General features: G+C 35.9%; 1 protein-coding gene across 1 annotated transcript; it reads left to right on the top strand.

Moving 5' to 3' along the window:
- The first annotated feature begins 4,152 nt into the window (after window positions 1–4,152).
- Window positions 4,153–20,053, top strand: LOC112007694 (K(+) efflux antiporter 2, chloroplastic). Its single transcript, XM_065760844.1, has 21 exons — window positions 4,153–4,437; window positions 4,748–6,478; window positions 7,015–7,198; window positions 7,298–7,388; window positions 7,580–7,716; window positions 7,811–7,870; window positions 7,952–8,071; window positions 8,520–8,588; window positions 9,112–9,177; window positions 13,262–13,351; window positions 13,887–13,991; window positions 14,064–14,192; window positions 14,568–14,777; window positions 15,072–15,221; window positions 16,464–16,517; window positions 16,649–16,707; window positions 17,367–17,433; window positions 17,506–17,682; window positions 17,788–17,844; window positions 19,496–19,570; window positions 19,746–20,053. The coding sequence occupies exons 2-21, from the start codon at window positions 4,854–4,856 to the stop codon at window positions 19,866–19,868; spliced, it is 3,648 nt and encodes a 1,215-aa protein (XP_065616916.1). The 5' UTR covers window positions 4,153–4,437; window positions 4,748–4,853; the 3' UTR covers window positions 19,869–20,053.
- The last annotated feature ends 1,177 nt before the right edge of the window (window positions 20,054–21,230 follow it).

Below are 21,230 nucleotides of genomic sequence, written 5' to 3'. Positions count from 1 at the left end.
AGAAAGGTAGTTTCTTTAGTTGATTTTGGTTTTAGCCAAATGAGGAAAAATTAGTAATGCTCAGGCTACTGGGTCAGCTGTCACAGCTGTTCTGAAAAGGCTATCCCAGTTGTCAGAAAAAACTGTGACAGCTATCACGAAAAAGCTGTCCCAACTGTTAGAAAAAATTGTGATAGCTATCATGAAAAAGCTGTTTGCTTTGGGCAGAACCAATGAGGTCAGATGGGTCATTTCAGACTGTTGGAGAGGTCATTTCAAGGATTTAGCTAAAAAATGGTAAGATCTCTTTGAAGGGTATCTTACTATTTTGGGTATAGCAGCTCGTTATTGGGATTTCAGCAGTAAATGGCTAATGACATCAATTCCAACCAGGTGTCAAGTGTTGAATACAATGCTAAGGTTCAGCTAGAAATGTTTCCTTTTTCGGGTGTTTGTGTTTTCGGTCCAAGGTTCAATTACAACACATTTTTAGCAAGTAATAGAAGGATTGGTTGAAAGTTAATGAAACTTTAGAGAACTCGTCAAGGCCTCATTGTGTTGTGACATAATATTGGTGAGTAAGAAGAGTGTTTAATGCTTTGCTCTAGCAGCTAGCAGAGAAATATATGGTCTAATTGTGGCAAACAACAGCTGGGTATTAGAGATATCATGAATATTTTGTATAAAGAGAGATAAAAGATAGCCAATCAAATTAGGCCACGTGTTTGAGTTAGATTTTAGCTGAAAGAAGTAATGAGATTTATGTAGAATAATATAATGAAATTTCTAAATTTGTATAGCAACAGCTGGGGATTAAATGAACAGATATTTTCCCAGCAGTTAGATGGCTGGGGATATTGAGCATTTGTCATATGATGAAAGTTAAGTTTTAGGAAAAGAGCAATAGAGAATTTTATCATCTAAAGTGCTATACGATAAGAGATGCTTACCATATATTACTCGCCACACACGGACTTGTCAGAATTCAGGGAGTTAGACAAGACACGCCAAGCAACATGCCTCTTTTATCAATTTTAAACCACTGAAACTTTACTGAACATACCTCTTAGCTCTCCAAATCACGACTCCCAAAATTTTCCAAAAGAAACTTATGAGCTTGGATCATAAGCCGAAGATGAGATGACGTACCTTGGGTTTTGTTGTCATTTTGTGTAAATATGGGCTCTTGTTGAAGAAGCCTCTTACCATGAGTGTAAGAGAGGTAATATGGGCCGTGAGTTTTGATTCATCGTTTAAGCCCGATCCATATGTTGATGTTGATGATGTCGTGGGATTATAATCCCAATTGATAAAGAGGAAATGTGGACCATGAATCTGCCTCTTGAAGTAAGGATCTCGTGGGCCATGTGAGCCCAATCCATCTAGTTGAATGAGATATGAGCTTATTCTAGGCTTTAAAGAGATTTACCCAAAAAATCAATAATATGTTGATGTGGCATGGGTTGCCAATGAAATAATGTCACGTGGCCGAAAAAACGGTCCTCAACAATCTTCTAACAGTCACCATGCGGCATTGTTCATTCGTCACTATGTACTATGCACTATGCAGTCACTATTCACGCAGAGATTCTGTCACTGTGCAAGAATATAGAAGCTCATAGCAAAAAAATTATCAATCATTTTCCCTCTATCAGTCCCGAAAAAATCCTTCCTTGTATTAGAAAAAATAATCCCTATATCAGAAAAATCATTCTTGTATTATTTTAAAAATTTTGAATAAGCATCAGTTTTTGGGATATTATTCAAGTAAGTTTTAATCTTGTCAAGATAAATTTTCATTGTCAGTTTTTATAACTATGGTTTCTACAGCTTTTTTTTTTTTTTTTTTTTTCCAAATAACAGAAGGAATTTTCTATGTATGCGTTTGGATAAAGATTATCGCGTCTACGTTTTGGGGGGGGACGCTTTTCAGCCTCTTTTTTTTTTATATTTTTTTTTCCTTCTGCATGCGTTTTAGCTGGGGACAAAAGTTACTGTTCACGCATTGTTTTGTACTGTTCATGCGCTGTTTATGTACAGTTCACGCACTTTTCAGCCACTTTTTCATTAAAAATGGATCCTACTGCACTATTCACACATTTAAAATTTATTTTGGTACAGTATTTTCAGTTTTTAATTTCAATTTCAGCAAAATTAAGTTATATCCAAACGGATATAAGCTCGTCTATACCATTTTGCACATAAGTCAACAAAAGCTAGGGTGGTTTGCAAAGGTGGATAAGTTTCCAAAATTTTAGAAAAGTTAAATTATTAACCGTTACTACTATCGATGTGGATCAGATTGAGATATAAAATTAGATATATGTAAAATTAAAAGACTTTGTTACACCTGATTTGATTTTTTAAGAAAATCGATTTCAAGTAAAACCATAAGGTTAGTTTTGGAAATAATGTAAAAAAGACATCAAGTGTCATATTCTATTATTAGGCATGTAGTGCACTAGATCATTAAGATAATAACATGTGTTCAAAAGTAGATACGTATTATAATTTTAATGGGTCTAGTACAACTAGACACTGAACCCAAACCTCACCCCATTTTTACAGACACTTTTACCCTAGGTCCTAATAAACTTCATTTTGAAGTTTTATCCTGAGATTCAATATAGACAACGTCACAAAAGTCAATACATTTTAAAAGTATTCTAATTTGATTTAAAAAGGAATTAAATTAAATTTTTTTTATCCAATGATTTCTTATTTTAATATGTATCTTGACGGCAAAAGTAATATTTATTTTTGGCCTTGTTAAAAAAAGTATTTTATTTTTTTATATAAGTTTATTTTTTATATAAGTAAGTGATAGGTAACATGTATTTGTAGCCTTGTTCATGGAAAAAAAAGTATTTTTTTTTACTATACTATTATTCCATTTTCTACTCATAAGACACTTTGAAGTGTCATGAACCAATAATGTAATGGATTGAATTTGTAAACTTTGAATTTACGTTATGAGCCAATCAATGAGTTCACCACCCAATTATCTTGTGGAGAATAAAAATATTAAATATGTATCTTTAATTCTTTACATTGATCACTGATGAAATTTAGCCATTTTTGTGCTACTTAGTCTTTTCATTTAATTGTAATTTTTTTTTATGTTTTAAATAAATATTCAAAATTTTAAAGTTTGTATTATTTAAGATTATATAATTATATTTTTGCTCAATTATTTTTTTGTACAAGAAAAAATCATTTAAAATGAGCTATGCTTTTTTTGGGGATATTTTCCTTTATGTTTCGTGTAGTTCACAATTCTCTTGCTTACCTTTAAAACCAACCAATTTCATTCTCTATGTTTAGGAAATGAGTAAATACTCTCAAAAAATTACATTTTTTTAGTTAAATTATTATAAATGTAATCTAAGAAAATAACAATACCATATAAAATTTTTCTCTTTCTCAATAAAATTAGGTGCATTTGTTCATTTTAAAAAAATAGTTGATTTAAAAAATAAGGAAATAAATTGGAACTACTAAAATAAACAAAAGATTGCGTTAACAGCAACTTTTGACTTTTTTTTTTTTTACAATTTTATCTTTTTCTATAGTTTTATGTCATATTTTTTCGGTGTGGAATCAACTTTATAAAAAGAAAAAAAAATATTAAAATAAAGATAAGGATTTGTTTTACGTTTTTATTTATTTATTTATTTAATTTTTTTATTAAGTAAAACCCACTTTAATACGACTTTAACAAGCTCCTATGCTGCCGCCACATTTGCCATAAACAAATAGCTCCACATAAGGATGATGTGTACTCTTTTTTTTTTTTTTTAATTTTAAAAGGATGATGTGTACTCACTATCTGACTATCGTAAGTACCGTTTCTTTGGAAAGATTTGGCAAAAAAAAAAAAAAAAATAAACAAGAGGTTCAGCTCACGCGCTATAGAGAGATTGGTCTAGCCCCCTGGTCCGTGCTAGGACAAAATACACTGTCCGAGCTTATTTCGAATGCATTAGCCGACAAGCTCAGTCAGGCAGCACAGCTCATTGCACCATTGGACGGTGTCCTCCACGCGCATCCAGGTGCGCGTATAAATTTCATATCTCAAAGAATATCCATCAGTATATATCTGCGTCACCTACTATTTGAAGTATTAATATCACGCATCCAAGCCCATTCTCGTAAATTCCTTCCACAATTAAAAAAAAAACAACTAACCTACCAATAACCACATTTTCTCAGCTAGCTCTCATTTTCTTGCACTTTCTCACCTTCCAAACAAACAGAGCGAGAAAGCAAAAGCTACAGAGACCAAAAAATAAAATAAAATAAAAATAATAAGCAAAAAATTTGTAATCGTTAAGTATTAAAAAGCGAAGTCCAAGTATAAAAGGTCAAGTCGATTTGTTTTCAGCTCCGTCATTTTTTCTCAAACACTCCGCCACTGATTTTCTCAGCTCGATCCTTCGAAGTTGCTCTGTATGATCGGTTAGTCCAGCACATTCGTTTACATATGTATCTAGCTATGTATTACATGCATGTATATGTATTTGTACGCATGAATGTGTAAATATATTGTTTAAATTGGATTCAATCACATTTTTAGTTTATGTATTGTTTGAATACATGTATTTAAGTATGTGCGAGTGTGTGTATGATATATCTCTATGCTATGCATGTATACGTGGTTTTTAGGGTTTAAGAAAATTCAGTTTTTATGTCTAAGTAGTGAGGATTGGCTGCGTTGTACTGATTATTCGTTTTTTTGTTTTTGTTAAATTTAATTTTGAATCACCAGGTTGTTTTGAGTAGAGGAAAAAGTGAGTGTGTGAATGGATTTTAGTGGGTAAAGTGAAAGATTGTGCACTGTAGAGTATTGGTCTCACTACTAAGGTTGAGAGAATATGGATATTGCCTGTGGTTTTCGGCAGCCTAGTGTGTTTCATGGCTGTGAAGGCATGAGTTGTAAGACTTTGAATCGTTATGATTTGCATTTGCAATTTAAGTGTAGAGGTTTCGGGTGTAACTTTCTGGGTGATTCGAAAATTGTTTTGAAACCGCATTTGAGTAAGAAGATTAAAAGGAGTATTGTTTCTAGTGGTTATAGCAATTCAAGTACGGTTGCTTTAGGAGACTTTGATAGTCAATTGTGGAGGTCAAATCTGAGACGTTCTTTATTTTGTAATTTGGACAATGTTTTTAAAGGGTCAAGAACAGTTCGGTCGTGGTGTCAGGGTAATGATTCTTTAGCATATGTAAATGGGAATGGTCGAAATGTGGAGTTCATTGAAAGTAGTGATGAGAGCCAAGGGGTTGATGGTAGTGAGCTAAATGATTCTAGAGAAGAAGAGGGACGGGGAGAAGAAGTGGATGTGCTTAGTCTGGATGAATTGAGGGAATTGTTGCAAAAGACAATAAGAGAACTAGAAGCTGCACGACTTAATAGTACCATGTTTGAGGAAAAGGCTCAGAAAATATCGGAAGCTGCAATAGCCTTGCAGGACGAAGCAGCAAGTGCTTGGAATGATGTTAATTCTACCCTTGATACTGTTCAAGAGATTGTGAATGAGGAGTGTATTGCCAAGGAAGCTGTTCAAAATGCAACAATGGCTCTTTCATTAGCTGAGGCAAGGCTTCAGGTGGAAGTAGAATCTTTGGATGCCGCAAAAAGAGGGAATGATTCTTTGGAAGGTTCTAGAGAGAGTGATGAGGAAAATAATATTGATGAAGAGAAGAAAGCACTTTTAGTTGCTCAGGAAGAGATGAAGGAGTGTCACAAGAATTTGGCAAATTGTGAGGTTCAGTTGAGACGCCTGCAGAGTAAAAAGGAAGAGTTGCAGATGGAAGTGGACAGGTTGAATGAAGTTGCAGAGAAGGCGCAGCTGAATGCTTTGAAAGCGGAGGAGGATGTGGCAAACATAATGCTTTTGGCAGAGCAAGCTGTTGCCTTCGAACTTGAGGCTACACAACGTGTGAGTGATGCAGAGATTGCATTACAGAGGGCAGATAAATCTCTGTCTGGTTCTTATCTTGATTCTCAAGAAATTATCCAAGGACAGGTCTTGAGTGATGAGGTTATTGTTGAGGAGGAGAATGTGGTCCAAGGAGTTTATGAAGTTTCTGTTGAAAGAGACAGTGACGTGCCACTTGATGGTGAGTCTTTGGTTGTCAAGCCATTACCAGATAGCCCATCTCAACAGAGTTCTGAAGATTTGAGTCAATATGATGATCTGAGTGATCATGAGAATGGAAAGTTAAGTTTAGACTCTCCTAAAGAAGCTGAACTAGAAGCTGAAAAATCAAAGACTGCGGTTCAAATGAAAAAGCTGGACACACAGAAGGAGACTTCACCCTCTAATGTTCCCAAGGCATTATTGAAGAAATCTTCTCGCTTCTTTTCTGCATCATTTTTCTCTTTTACTGTAGATGGGACTGAGTTCACACCAGCATCAGTTTTCCAGGGTTTCATGGAATCTGTGAGGAAGCAATGGCCAAAGCTAATTGTTAGTTTGTTGCTATTCGGTGCAGGGTATGTATGAGAATTGCAACTTCTTGTTTCACTTATTATTACTATATCTTTTGTTTTCTTTCCTGTACTACTGTTTTACTAAAGGATAATTCATATGTCATTGTTTGCATTCATGAATCATCTGATCTAATGGCATTGCATTTCTGTGTTTTAAGCAACTCTGAGAGAGTGAAGTTTAGTTCTTTACGAATATTATGTGTTGGTGCTTAGGATAGACTATTTTTTATTCTAATAAAATTGATCTTGTTAATTTCATCATTTCTTCATATTTCTAGTTTTTCGATTTGTGCTTTCTGTTGTATAATTCTTGGGTCATTTACTTGGACTATGCCCTTTTGGTGTTTTCTAATAAGGTTTTTACTTGTTAAAAGAATAAAAAAGGAAGAAGTCAATAGTTGAATGGCTTTACATATATAGATTTTTTTTCCTCAATTCTTCAGAAGGCCTACTTTTTGCCTTGATTGTTTCATTAGGGTGTTATGTACAGTGTAAAAGGTGGTCTTCCATTGATCACAAGATGCTGAAATTTATCACAGGGTCACCTTTTTTGCTAATCGAGCAGAGAGGAATGCTCAGCTGCTTCAGCCTCCAGATGTCATCACCACCAGTATTGAAGCTGGTATTGAAGAAGTTTCCTCAAGTGCAAAGCCTCTGGTTCAACAATTACAGAAACTACCGAAGAGAATTAAAAAACTAATTGCGACACTTCCTCATCAAGAGGCATGCAATCATATTTCTCTTCATTACTTCTGCCTTTTGTTCTTAAGTCCTGCACATCTAGCACTTTGTGATCTGACCATCAATTCAATTATTTCTTAGGTGAATGAGGAGGAAGCTTCCCTGTTTGACATGTTGTGGTTATTGCTTGCTAGTGTTATATTTGTGCCGATATTTCAGAAAATTCCTGGAGGTATTTGAATTCATACATACATTTCACTAGCCTTGGAATTTTTATTAACATTATTGAATTTAAGAATTTGAATGCATTTAGTGCAAGATTCCATATATCAATGAACATAACTATTAATCTTTTTTAGTATTCAGTACCAAAATTTTATATATTGTTACATTGTGGTGTTTCTTATCTGCTGCAACGTATAGGAAGTCCTGTTCTTGGGTACTTGGCTGCTGGCATCTTGATTGGGCCCTATGGTCTCTCGATTATTCGTCATGTGCATGGGACAAAGGCAATTGCTGAATTTGGAGTTGTTTTCTTATTGTTCAATATTGGCCTTGAGGTGGGGTTTATTTTTATAAGTCTTGCTGTTGCCTTCGCATTTTATGTGTCCTCATGAAAAGAATTAAACTGAAGCCTTGAACTTGATGTTTTAGCTCTCTGTTGAAAGGTTAAGTTCCATGAAGAAATATGTTTTTGGATTAGGCTCTGCTCAGGTGATTGGGAAATATAATCTTTTTTTGGTTATTATTTGTGCCTGGTGACACCTTAGATTCTTAATATGCTTACAAATGCAGGTTTTGGTGACAGCAGTGGTGATTGGCTTGGTTGTTCATTTTGTTTGTGGGCAGCCTGGCCCTGCTGCAATTGTCGTTGGGAATGGCCTGGCATTATCATCCACAGCTGTTGTCCTTCAGGTAAGAGGTAACAAAAGGTTGAAATCTTGCTTCCGTTTCCAAGACATTCCAGTTTCCTCGTACTAGGATTTCCTCCCCTCCTTTATTTATTTATTTAAGAAACAGATGTTATAATAAGTTAATACCTATTGTGATGTAAGCCTTCTAAACCAAACATTTCACTAGAGTAATATGCTAAAATGTCTTATACCATTGAATAGACTGAGTCATTATTTGAATTATCTTACATGTTTCCAATATCTGATGTCTTGCATAGTCCTTTAAAACCACTTGTTTTACCTGATCCATTATTACATAACCATGTGGTTCATCACTGCCTCTGATGCCCCTTGTTGTACTTGTCAGTCACTGAATTCTGTTTCTAAATCAGTCAAACCTGCACGAATATACTATTTGAAATTTTTATTTAATAGATAAGTTAATTAAATTTTGTTGAGTTCCTTTGCAGGTGTTGCAGGAGCGAGGTGAGAGCACATCACGACACGGACGCGCTACATTTTCTGTCTTGCTTTTCCAGGTTGCTCTACAGTTTTGACATTCTTTTTTCAAATGCATCTTGTCTGGAAGCAAATGCCATGTGCAAGATATTGCAGCTCTTTTATTTAGTCAATATGCCTGACAGAGCCGCTTCTTACTTGTTGACATAAATAATGTCACTTTCTCTACTATACTGGTGTGTGTATCTTCACAGTAAGCTTGGATAATAGTACCAAACTAAAACCTAAAGGTGCATGATTCTGTAATTAGCTTTGAAAATTAACATATGTTCACCCTATGCGTCAATATCCTACCACATAAACTTAACAAGAATTTTGTTTTTTAAGATGATTTTTATTTTATTGGTATAAAGGTTCTTTAGACTGTATTTAGCTTCCATGTAGCCCTGATTTTTCAAAATAATGTGTAGACATAGGTTCCTTGTGTTTTCATGAGCTACACTTTGCTCCTTGAATTATTTCATACATTTTGAACTTAGAGGAAAAAAAAAAAAGAATTTTTGACTCAAATGATTTGTTTTCCTTTTCTTTTGTTTCTTTCAGGATTTGGCTGTTGTGGTTTTGCTGATACTCATTCCTCTTATTTCACCTAATTCATCCAAAGGAGGGGTAAAATTTTCTTGTACTTTAATTTTCCTTTTTATCATTTTGTCAAATATGGTGATGAATGTTTTGATTTTTTTTCAACTATTGGTACTTTTATCGTGATTCAAATATGTTCTGATCAAACGTAGTTAAAACCATTATGATATAAATATATATAGGTGTGTGTGTGTCTAAAGGCTAAATGTAGTTGATGAGCAATCAGATGAAAGCATAAGAATTTTTTTTTTTTTTTGGATAAGTAAGAATGATATATATACGAAAGGCTACTCTATGCATGAAGAGCATATAGAAAACCCAAAAATTACAAAGAGAAAAAAGAAGAAGAGAAAAGACAGAAAAGAAAACCAAGCAATAGATTAATTACAAAAAAGTAGAGAGCTAAGAAAAGAGGGAAGAGAATCACTAATCATGAGTTCTCAAGCCTGAGACCAATCAAAACGAGTTCCACTAAAAGAACAAGCATCTGATCACCGGAACTATCCAAATCCTCAAAAGTCCACCGATTTCGTTCCTTCCAAAGACACCATAGCAGGCACAACATAACTAAATTCTAGATCTGAGACGAATGCTTCCCCAACCAATTCCACCAACCAAAAAGCAAATTTGGAATCAATTTAGGTATGACCCATGACAATCCAAAAGTTATGAAAACAAAGCTTCACAACCGATAAGCCATCTCACAATGAAGAAGTAAGTGGTCCATTATCTACCCACAGTGATGACACATAATGCACCAGTTTACAAAATCCAAGCCCCTCAATCTCAGGTTATCACTCGTTGGGATCTTATTCCAAGCTACTGACCAAATGAAAAAGAAAACACGCCTAAGGACCTTAACTCTCCAAATACCTTTCCAAGGAAAGACAACTGAGGGAGAATCTTGCAACTTGAATACGACCGGATGTCAAAATCCCCATTAGGTTTCAACTTCTATCTCATCTGGTCTCCAACGTCCATTGAAGGAATATTGGCTCCCAAGACATGAAGAAAATACAGCCCTTCCTCCATCTCCCAATCATTAAATTCTCGGATAAAACGAACATCTCAACTTCTTCTATCCTCTGTCCCCTGCCTTGACAAAGAAGCTTCTACAGAGGCCTTCTTGTTAATAGCAATACCATATAGCCTCGGGAAAGCCAATTGGAAAGGTTGATTCCCATACAACCCATCTTGCCAAAATCTCACTCTATTCCCCATCCCAACAAAAACCAAGTATTTTTGCTAAAATCCTCCCAGCCCATACGAATACCTACAAACTTTGAAGCTACCACCGTCCTCCATAGTTGATTCTCCTCTTTCCCAAACCGCCGCAACCATTTCCCCAATAAGGCCTTATTGAAAGTAGCAAGTTTCTTATACCTAAACCACCGTTGGCTATAGGCGCACAAACTTTATCCCACCCTACTAAATGATTCTTGCTATCACCCCACATAAAATCCCTTTGCAACTTTTCAATTCTATTAGCCACATGAGTAGGAATGGTGAATAGCGATAGAAAATAGGTTGGAAGACTAGATCATAGAAAATAGGTAGGAAGACTAGATAACTCACTCTTGAGTAGCGTCAATCTACCCCTTAGAAAAATACAACTTCTTCCACCCGACCAACTCCTACTCAATTTTTTCCAGTATAGGATTCCAAATTGAAGGAGATTTATGAGAAGCCCCTAACGGCATGCCAAGATAAGACATAGGCAAAGTTCCAACTCTACAACCCAAAATTTCAGCCAAGGCATGCACATCGTCTACCTCCCCTTTTGGAACCATTTCATTCTTCTGCACAATGACCTTCAAACCTGTCACAGCCTGAAAACAAAGTAACAACAACCGAGTGTGAAGAATTTGCTCTACATTTGCATCACAAAATAAAATAGTATCATTTGCAAACAATAGATGTGAAACACATTCCCCACCTCCTACCCTTAGCTTTAAAGATCACGGATTAAGTTAGCTCCCTCCACTCTTCTCAACATCCTACTGAAAACCTCCATCATAATCAAAAATAGTATAGGAGATAGCGGATCCCCTTGTCCTAAACCCCTTGAACTACCAAAGAAATCAGCTAGAGACCCATTAATCAAAACAGAGAATTGAACCGTGGATATACAAGTGCAAATCCACTTACACCACTTCACCCCAAAGCCCATTCTCTTCAACAAATCTAGAAGAGCCTCCCAATTTACATGATCATAGGCTTTCTTAACATCAAGTTTACATATAACCCCAGGAACCCGACTCTTGACTCTTCACTCAACTGTCAACACATTCATTCACAATAAGAATCGAATCAATGATTTGTCTTCCACCCACAAAGCTATTTTGAGTTTCAAAGATCAATTGATCTAAAACCATTTTCAAACGATTTGCCAGAACTTTAGCCAAGATCTTGTACACACTCCCCACTAAGCTAATAGGCCGAAAATCTCTAATATTAGATGCATAATTCTTTTTTGGAATTGAAGCAATGAGAGTAGCATTAAGAGATTTTTTAGACTTAAAATGTTGAAAAAGCTCTTCAAAGACTGCTAAGACGTTGTTCTCTACTACTCTCCAACAATGATGATAATAAGCCATAGTAAAACCATCCGGACTTGGAGCATTGTACCCTTCCAAGTCTCTTACAACCTGAAAAATCTCCTCTCTCTCAAACTTCCTTTCAAGCCAAACCCTCTCCATATCCCCAATACAATCAAACTCCAAACCCTCTGCAAAAGGCCTCCACCCTTCGGACTCCTGATACAATTTTTTATAAAATAGTACTACCTGAGCAGTTACCTCGGATTCCTCCTCAAAAGCCACACCATCCACCTCCAAGATCCTCAAATGATTATACCTTCTATGGGAGTTTGCCATCTTGTGGAAGAACTTGGTGTTACTATCCCGTTCCTTAATACATAACATCCTAGATTTTTGTCTCCAGGAAATTTCTTCCAAAGAAAGAAGATGATCCACCTAGGACCTCAAATCTACCCTATAACACTTCTCCCCATTAGTGAGACCAAGCTCCTCTTCCTTAGCATCTAAAATTTTCAACTCTTCCAGCAATTATTTCTGTTGACGCTCTACATTACCAAACTCTCTATGATTCCATTGAATTTTGTCCTCTTTCAATGCCTTTAATTTGTTGGCAAGCACAAAACTAGGTGTACCTACAAATGAATGCCGATTCCACCAGGATTGAACTCTATCCACAAACCCATCTGTCTTCAACCACATGTTTTCAAACCTGAAAGGACTTTTCCCCCTCACCATTCCCCCCGCCTTCAAAAGAATTGGACTATGATCTGAAATGGGACAAAGTAAAATCCTTTGAATAACATCCAGGTAGTGTTCCTCCCAATCATGAGTGATCAGAGCTCTATTAATCCTAGACATTGATGGTTGATTTGTACCGCTAGACCAAGTATAGCTACCTCCTTCCAGCAGCAAGTCAATCAAATTAAGATCCTCAATAAATTTAGAGAATCTTTCCATAGCCGGAGTTAGATGTGTCCCACCCAAACATTCACGTGGAAACCGTACAATATTAAAGTCCCCAAAACAACACCACGGTATACTCCAGTATTGCTGAATACTGACCAGCTCATCCCACATGTGTCCCCTTTCATTGTTATCATTTGGGCCATAAACCCCAGAGCATTACCATATAAAACCATCCACATGGCAAAGTCAAGGTAATTTATTAGTGGCATCCAATATTTTCATCTCTGTTTCCCTTTCCCTCTCCACGGAATTTTGTTGGCACTGCATCTACATTTCATTATCAAGGGAAGTAGAGACTTATGGATGTTTTTTTTCGGGTCATACATGTTTAGATGCCAGGAATTACATGCAGCCTCTGTTGTTGTTCCTTCTATAAGCATGTGGTGTTCATAGGTCAACCCTAAATTTCCAGGTCCATCCTTCTACATTCAGTTTGATGTTGATCATAGGATGCAGATTAATGTGTGTGTTCTTTTAGAAGTATAAATCAGGACATTATGTACTTGCTTCTGTAGCTGTTGCTGTTATTATTGTTATTGACATGGCTATGCATTCTTGTGCCACTTATTCTGTCAATCTGGGAAACATTATCTGTTGTTTTTCAGATTGGTTTTCAAGCCATTGCTGAAGCTCTTGGACTGGCTGCTGTTAAGGCAGTAGTTGCCATTGCTGCCATAATTGCTGGTGGACGCTTGGTAAGTTTAGATATCTCTGAGATTAATATGACATTGGCTGTAGGCACTACTTTTCAGTGGATACTTCTGGCCATATTATGACTTAAATCTGCTATAGATCTATGAAATGCTAAAGTTCAGAATTAATTTTGTAGATTTGATATGGGGTTATTTGTTACATTAAATATTATCTTAGGAGATCTTGATAAAGTTTCTTTTTAATTTGTTGAGCCATTTTTATTTTTATAAGTTTTATTGTGTTGATCCATTGGGAATTTGGGATTTGCAAGTGAAAAATGTACCTCTTTGGGTTATTGATGTATGAATTATGATTTGGATCAAAATCCTGTTGCTAATACTTTTGCTCAGAACTGTTAAAATAAAACAAGGATTACTTCTCCTTTTTGTGTCTATTCATAAGATGATGTCTGGGATGGTTGTCTTTCTGTTTAGCACTTTGATTACACTGGCTGCTAATTTTTATCTCTATGATATTTTCATATAATGAAAACAGCTTGTGTATCTCCTTTATTTTCCTTTTCTGTGGTTTTTGCAGTTGCTTCGACCTATCTATAAGCAAATTGCAGAAAATCAAAATGCAGAGATATTCTCTGCCAATACGCTCCTTGTTATTCTGGGGACTAGTCTCCTCACAGCCAGGGTATGACTCTGCATTTTATTAATTGTTTTATTGTATTCTCTTTAAGTAACAAACTTCCCTATTGTAGCGCAGGCTGGGCTTTCCATGGCATTGGGAGCCTTTTTGGCAGGTTTACTTCTTGCAGAAACTGAATTTTCCTTACAGGTTGAGTCAGATATTGCACCATATCGTGGCCTTTTATTAGGTCTTTTCTTCATGACGGTAGGTACTTTATGTTGGCATTCTTTTGAGATCTTTTTTTTTTGGGGCATTCCATAAGCCTTGTTTCTATTGATGATAAAGCTACTTGTTGATCATCTGTATTAGATAATAATTCCTAAGTGAAATTTGATGTAAAATTCTTTCTTTGTGTTGCTTAATATCTTCCAGCCTGTTGGCCATCTGTCTGTAATGCATCATTTGGTTATTTGTGGTTCTTTTATCTGATACTAATTATCACGCTTCAGCAGCTAGAAGAATGCTACTTGGATATTTGACTGGGACATTGTTTATGATTTGAGCCCATTGATATTGTTAATTTATTGAGCAGCGATGCTTTGTTATGTGCACTTAATGAAATCAATTTGTGATTTTCAGGTTGGCATGTCTATCGATCCAAAACTTCTTGTTTCAAATTTTCCGGTCATTAGTGGGACATTGGGTCTCCTGATTGGTGGCAAGATGTTGTTAGTTGCTTTAGTTGGTAGAATTTTCGGTATTTCAATCATATCTGCAATAAGAGTTGGTCTTCTTCTTGCTCCGGGTGGAGAATTTGCATTTGTGGCCTTTGGTGAAGCTGTTAATCAGGTTTTCCTTCTTAAAAACTAGAAGTTTTATCTGCAAGACTTAGTGGTTTGCATTTGACAGTTTATCCTGCTTTACTACAATTTTCAACTGTGTCCTCTCCCCCCACACCCCCCCTCCCAAAACCCTTTTTCTCTCCACAAAAATGAAAAAAAAAGAGGCTAGCAGAGTAACTAGTTGAGATAAGGGAATATAGATTGTTTTCTTTTTCATGACTGTCAATAATACAAGTTCTGTAAAAAAAAATGATATTCTTGCTAGCAGAAGTTCTATTTCTCTAACTGGTATTTGCTGCAGGGTATAATGTCTCCTCAGTTATCATCATTGCTGTTTCTGGTAGTGGGAATTTCAATGGCCCTCACACCTTGGCTAGCTGCTGGAGGCCAGTTAATTGCCTCTCGATTTGAGCAGCATGATGTTCGAAGTTTATTACCTGTTGAGAGTGAGGTAAATGTCTAATATGAGAACACACTACTATTGGTTGCAAAGATTGTGAAGCTTCAGCTAAATTGGGTATTATCACTAACAGTACATAACTTCATATATTGTTTCAATAGTTTAAAATTAATGGATTCAGTGAATTGCAATTAATGGAGCCCAGTCATATGTTGACCATTATGATACATTTAAGTGATTTTCAGATACTTGAGAAGATAAAATTTAACTGATTCCATGTAATCTAACTATATTAAGTGCTAAGGGAGGGGCCAAAATAATGGATAGTTTACAGATTGACCATTTTGCTTAACTGCATTGCTATAGCATTGTCTTGATCTGCTCCTAAATGCTTTCGTTTTGAGGTTGTGGAATTTTTTTTTGTATCCTCTTTACAGAAGCATATGCCCTTTTTGGAGTTTCAAATGTCCTTAGCTGTGGTAAATCAGTAAAAGTACACTATGAAAGTACTCGATATGTAATCTAATTCAGGTCCATACATAGGGTAAAATTCCCTTCTTGGTTTGTTGCTGGTACTAGTTCATTGAAGTAATGAACTGGAATTATTGTACGTTTCAGAAATTCTCTAACTGAAGTGCTGGCTACAAAACTTTTAATTGTACTTCTAAAGAGAGATGGTACTTATCGTTTGGGGGGTGGGGGGGGAGGGAGGCAGCAAAAGTATAAGTCCATGAACTGTTGTCAGTTTACTATGATCTTCACTTGTATATGAATAATCTTATTGGGAGGTTGGTTGGATTGAGTTTCTTGATAGTAGGTAGGGTGATATATCCAACTTTAAGAAGGAAGTTTCTTTCTTTTTTTCCTTCGTTTTTTTTGCCCTTAATTTATGAGGTATGCTCGTGACAAGTCACTGGTCAGTCATGACTTCCATGCTTTCATAGGTCCAGCCACACAAATGGGCTCCAACAGTAATTCAATTTATGTGTGGGCTGGGGCTCTGTCCCATTCAAGATCTGGAAGTTTGATTGGCTCTCTATCATTTTCTATATTTTATTTTTGACGACCTAACATTTTGACATCTGACTAGTTTTCTTAATCTTTGCATTTCAAATGGTAGTATGTTCTCCTGTTATGTTTTATGTAATTCACCCTTGATTCATTTGATTTTATTATTCTTTTTTTTACTTAAAATGGTGACTGCAGTAGCCATATTATTTGTCCATATTTTATCTGTTTGACATGGCAATTATATAGATATATTAAGTCATTAGTCTTGATTTTATTTTTCAGACAGACGATTTGCAAGATCACATTATCATTTGTGGATTTGGACGGGTTGGTCAGGTATAGTCATAATTTGCAGTTATTGTTTTAATAAACTTGTTTTAAATCATTGATGTGGCAAATCTACCATGTAGAAGAACATACGAGCTTTCATAACAGCACTATCTTTTTTTCCTTCTTTTGGTTCACAGATCATTGCCCAGCTTCTTTCAGAGCGATTGATTCCATTTGTTGCTCTTGATGTAAGGAGGTAACCAATTGACTTTTAAATCTCTTAGGCATTATATTGGTCATTGCTCTTCCAGGACTAGTAATTATTATTATGTTAATGTGGTATTGGGTTGCCAATGAGTTCTAGATCAAATGGTTCCCCTCCGGCTCCGCCCGTGTAAGAGCAAGGTGGACTGGAAGGTGAGGTTGTGAGTTCAAGACCCACTGGGTGTGTACGTTACCAATAAAAAGAAATATTGGGAATTGGATTGTGTGGACTTGTGTCTTCTCTATTAGAAAAGGATACATTCATAATGTTGCTAAAGTAGAATTCTGACTTAAATGTGTTGGTTTAATAGCATATATGTGCCAACTTATATGTCACAGTCAATTATGTGTCTGCATGACTCTGCTTATCTGAGAACATTATATCTTCACATGTAGGGGAATTCAAAAAATAATGTTTCGTGATATTTCCTTTAGCCTGAAATGTTATAACAAGTAGGTGCCAAATAAAATATTGCTGAAAGTAAATAACAAGGATTGACCATTTGAGGACTGCTAATTTTTTTTTCTTTCAAATTTTTCTTTTTACTATGCTCTTCTGTACCATCTTTAAAACCTTGACTGAATACAACTTTGAAAGAAAAGGCAAAAAAGTGAATGTGATTTTTCACTTATGTTCTCTATTGTCTTCAGTGATAGAGTGGCAGTTGGACGTGCCCTGGATCTTCCTGTGTATTTTGGAGATGCTGGCAGTCGAGAGGTATGGCAAATTGTATCAGAAAGTATCTTATGTGCATGTTCATTATCTGACTTGCTTTATATTGGTTACTAGGTCCTTCATAAGGTTGGTGCTGAGAGAGCATGTGCAGCTGCAATAACTCTAGATACCCCTGGTGCAAATTATAGAACTGTTTGGGCTCTGAGCAAGTATTTCCCCAATGTGAAGACCTTTGTCCGTGCTCATGATGTTGATCATGGCCTTAATTTGGAAAAGGCAGGGGCTACAGCTGTAAGTTGTCTTCTGCCCATGATCAATCAATTAGTTAAGCAAAGAGGAAAGGTTGTTCTAGATTTCATCTTCCCTACAGAGCTCATGCTTTCAAATAACTTACAGGTTGTCCCAGAGACCTTGGAACCAAGTCTACAGTTAGCAGCTGCTGTTCTTGCTCAGGTAAATAACTTGAATGTCTCTATAGTGCGTATAATTAGTTGCTGCAAAATAAGTACTGGTTTTTCATTGGTGCTTTGTCATGTTTTTTGTGTTGTTGAGTGATGGCATGCAATGTGCAACGAATTGGGGTGATGGCAATTGTATGCAGTTGATTGAGTTGCATATTTTATAATTGATGGAGGAGATATTATTCCCTTCTTGTCAGTTATGCAGAGATTCTGTCTCATGGAAAGGAGCTGTTACCCACAGTTCTCTTACTAATATTGACATTATGATAAATGAGCAAATTGATCAGGTTTTGGGTTTGATGGTCCAATGATAAGTATCAGTTTTCTATGATAAATGGTAGGATAGCTCATGCCTATTAGTTCAAGATTGTGTGTGTTTAAGAGGGGGGCAATGGTTCTGGCAAAAGGAGGAAAGGGAGAAAGGGGGGGGGGGGGGGGGGGTGTTGGTGCTAAGAGGGACTTAAGCTTACTGTAAGATGTATTGTTTATCCTGATACAATAGAGCTGACATTGGGGGAGGGGGAATTTGAACCCTGGTTCTTTTCATAAAGGAGAGCATACAATGCTATTGAGCTATAAGACTTTCGGCAAAGGTCTAATTTGTCATTTGGTCACCTCAATATATTTTTTGTGTCATTTGAACATCGCTCAAATAAGGTGAATAGGAAGCATATGCCTCCATGAATAAATTAGGAAATTCCTTTTAAAAACCTTTTCTCTTCTAAAAGCAAAAACCTCCACTTTAAATAACATTAATTACGATAGAAGTAGCTTAAAAGTAGAATGGGCTTCACAAAATTTTTAAGTTGGCTATATTATCGAATATTGATATTCTTATTTGACAGTATAAGTAAATTATGGGGAAATCATCCCTCATTGATGCATATTTTAAGAGAGAAAGTATTCAAGATCCAAAGGTAATGTCAAATAAACTATGGATACTAAAACCCTTCAAAGTTTCAAAGATTTGAACCTAAATAAATAGATTATTACCTCCTTGTAACGTGATTCTAGATTGAGACCACATATTTTTAGCCATTAAGATTGACAAAACAAAAACTTCAGAAAAATGTGGAAAAGAAAGGGGGGGGGGGGTGGTGGGTTTTGTGTGATTGTTTTAACTGTGTATATAAAAAGATAGATTGCTAGGAAATTTAGTACAAAATTAATTATAGATAATTTAGTACTATAAATGAATGTACAGCTCAACTTTCTTAAGCTAACACTGAACAATTTATGGAAGAAAATATTTGTTTGAGTCACAGGAAGGTTATCTTCATACAGGTTTTACTATAGATTAAATAATAACATATATTGAATTGTGTTAAAAGACATGCTTTGTGTATATACCCACACGCATGCGCACACACACACACACACACACACAAAATATCACCTCTCTTGAACCCTGCAAAAACTGGGAGTTTTGTGCACTGGGTACTGCCTGTTTTATACAATGCATGCACACTGCTCTGACACTGAACAAAACTGTGGTTTGAAATATGAAAGAGAGGAAAAGGTCTCCTTTTAGCCCTACAGAAAAAGGTAAGATTTAAGACAATGATGTCGTGCAGATGAATGCTTAAATGTCTCTTTCTGGCGAGCTTGTTTCTTTCATCTTAGCTTTTCTTGTTTCCCTTCAGGCAAAACTACCCATGTCAGAAATTGCAGCGACGATCAATGAATTTAGGTCCCGGCATCTTTCAGAGCTGACTGAGGTAATATTTTTCGCCAAATATATATTACCATATTCAGTATGCCTTTGACTAGGAAATGCAGAACCATGTACTTTGTTTGTCTCATATAAGAGTGATTTCTGAAGGAATATAAGTAATTTTTAACTGAATGAAGGGATATATTTTATACTTATAATTTATGGTTTTGTTTGTGCAGCTATGTCAAACTACTGGAAGTTCTCTTGGTTATGGATTTTCTCGGGTTGTGCACAAGCCCAAAACTCAATCCTCAGATTCCTCAGATGAGAACCAGATCACAGAAGGGACGCTGGCAATATAGAGAAATATAAACCGAGTAGGGAAAAAACTAGAAAAAGGGAAGAAGAAAAAAAGAAACATAAAGAACTGTACAGCGGATTACATGTTTTTGTAAATTGTACAGATATATACTGAAAAGAAAAACACAGACATACTCTCCATTAATCATTTTTTTTTTTTAAAAAAAATTCTAGAATTCCCGATAAATTTTGATATACTTTTGTCATTGAAGTTTTTGTTTTAAACGGACACGGGACACCTTTCCTTCTCGTTACCGATACTCGTTTCTATATAATCATCCTGTTATTTTTAGTTACCACGAAGACGTAGGATTAGGAAAAGGGCTATAAGTCTATAACTTGGAATCGCAGTGTCCAGTTCAGACTCAGAATTGAAGAAGAGTTATAGAGAAACAGAAAGATGAATGGACAGATAGGTAATAGGCTATCTGTAAGTGCTGTGGAGGAGTTCAACCAATTCATCAGTAAATTCCCATCCAGATAAAACAGAAGATGCACCTAAAAGATCGTTCTATTCTTGTGGCAGGGGCATGCGATGCATGAGGGTTTATTGTTTTTATTTTTATAAATGCAATATGCGATATCAATAAAAGAGGGGGAAATAGAAAAAAAAAGAAAAAGAAAAAAAAGGAACAAATCTCTTGGTTTGTTTTGTTTTGTTTTTTCCTATTGAACATTGTTATATACATTTTTTTTTAGAAACCAGACAAAGACTTTATTCAAATTGCAGTAAAATTACTGTCATACAAAACAAGAGGCAAACTGTAGCGGCACGGTTTACAGCCTAAGCCTAATATGCATGGGGTTCTGGGTTAACGAGCCCAGTACAATAAATTTGTAGAGGGTGAGTTGGAGAATTAGGTCCTAGTGAATCTAACAACGGCTAGGATAGGTTTGAAAGACCATCATGCAAGAGCAAAACATGTAAGGCTAGGTGTATGTGTTGTCCGAATAGGCAAATATTCTTATAGACCAATGGAATTGATTGCAAGTGTAATTCTGGTTGCTACAATGTTCTTTCTCTATTTTTTACTGATCCCACTTCTCATGGAGGGTCTCTCTTATTATATAGTCCATCTTGGATAATCTTTACTTTACACTTGTCGATAATTTGGGTTGCTACTTGAGTACTTGTCCTATCAGACATCTCCTCTGGCCTCTTTGTGAGTTGCGGTGACCAAGGAAACACTATTCAGGGGTCTTCTTTACATAAATGCGGCCAAAAGTAACTGCAGTATATTTAGTGTGCGTTTGGAAAGCGCGTTTTGCGCTTCCCACGTCCATGTTTTGCGAACCAGGTGACACTGTTTTTCCAACCGGGTGACAATGTTTTTCCAAACAAACTTCTTGGCGTCTACATCCTT

Source organism: Quercus suber, unplaced genomic scaffold (genome assembly GCF_002906115.3).
Source record: "Quercus suber isolate HL8 unplaced genomic scaffold, Cork oak 2.0 scaffold_384, whole genome shotgun sequence".
NCBI classification, from domain to species: Eukaryota; Viridiplantae; Streptophyta; class Magnoliopsida; order Fagales; family Fagaceae; genus Quercus; species Quercus suber.
Note: the sequence above shows the minus strand (reverse complement) of the source record. Positions and strands in the feature narration are given on the sequence as shown.

Excerpts from the sequence above, each read along its gene's own strand:
- LOC112007694 (XM_065760844.1), top strand. The coding sequence starts at position 4,854 with ATGGATATTGCCTGTGGTTTTCGGCAGCCTAGTGTGTTTCATGGCTGT. Across the intron at positions 15,222-16,463 it reads TATTACCTGTTGAGAGTGAG|ACAGACGATTTGCAAGATCA; the intron begins GTAAATGTCTAA and ends TTTATTTTTCAG. Across the intron at positions 19,571-19,745 it reads ATCTTTCAGAGCTGACTGAG|CTATGTCAAACTACTGGAAG; the intron begins GTAATATTTTTC and ends TTGTTTGTGCAG.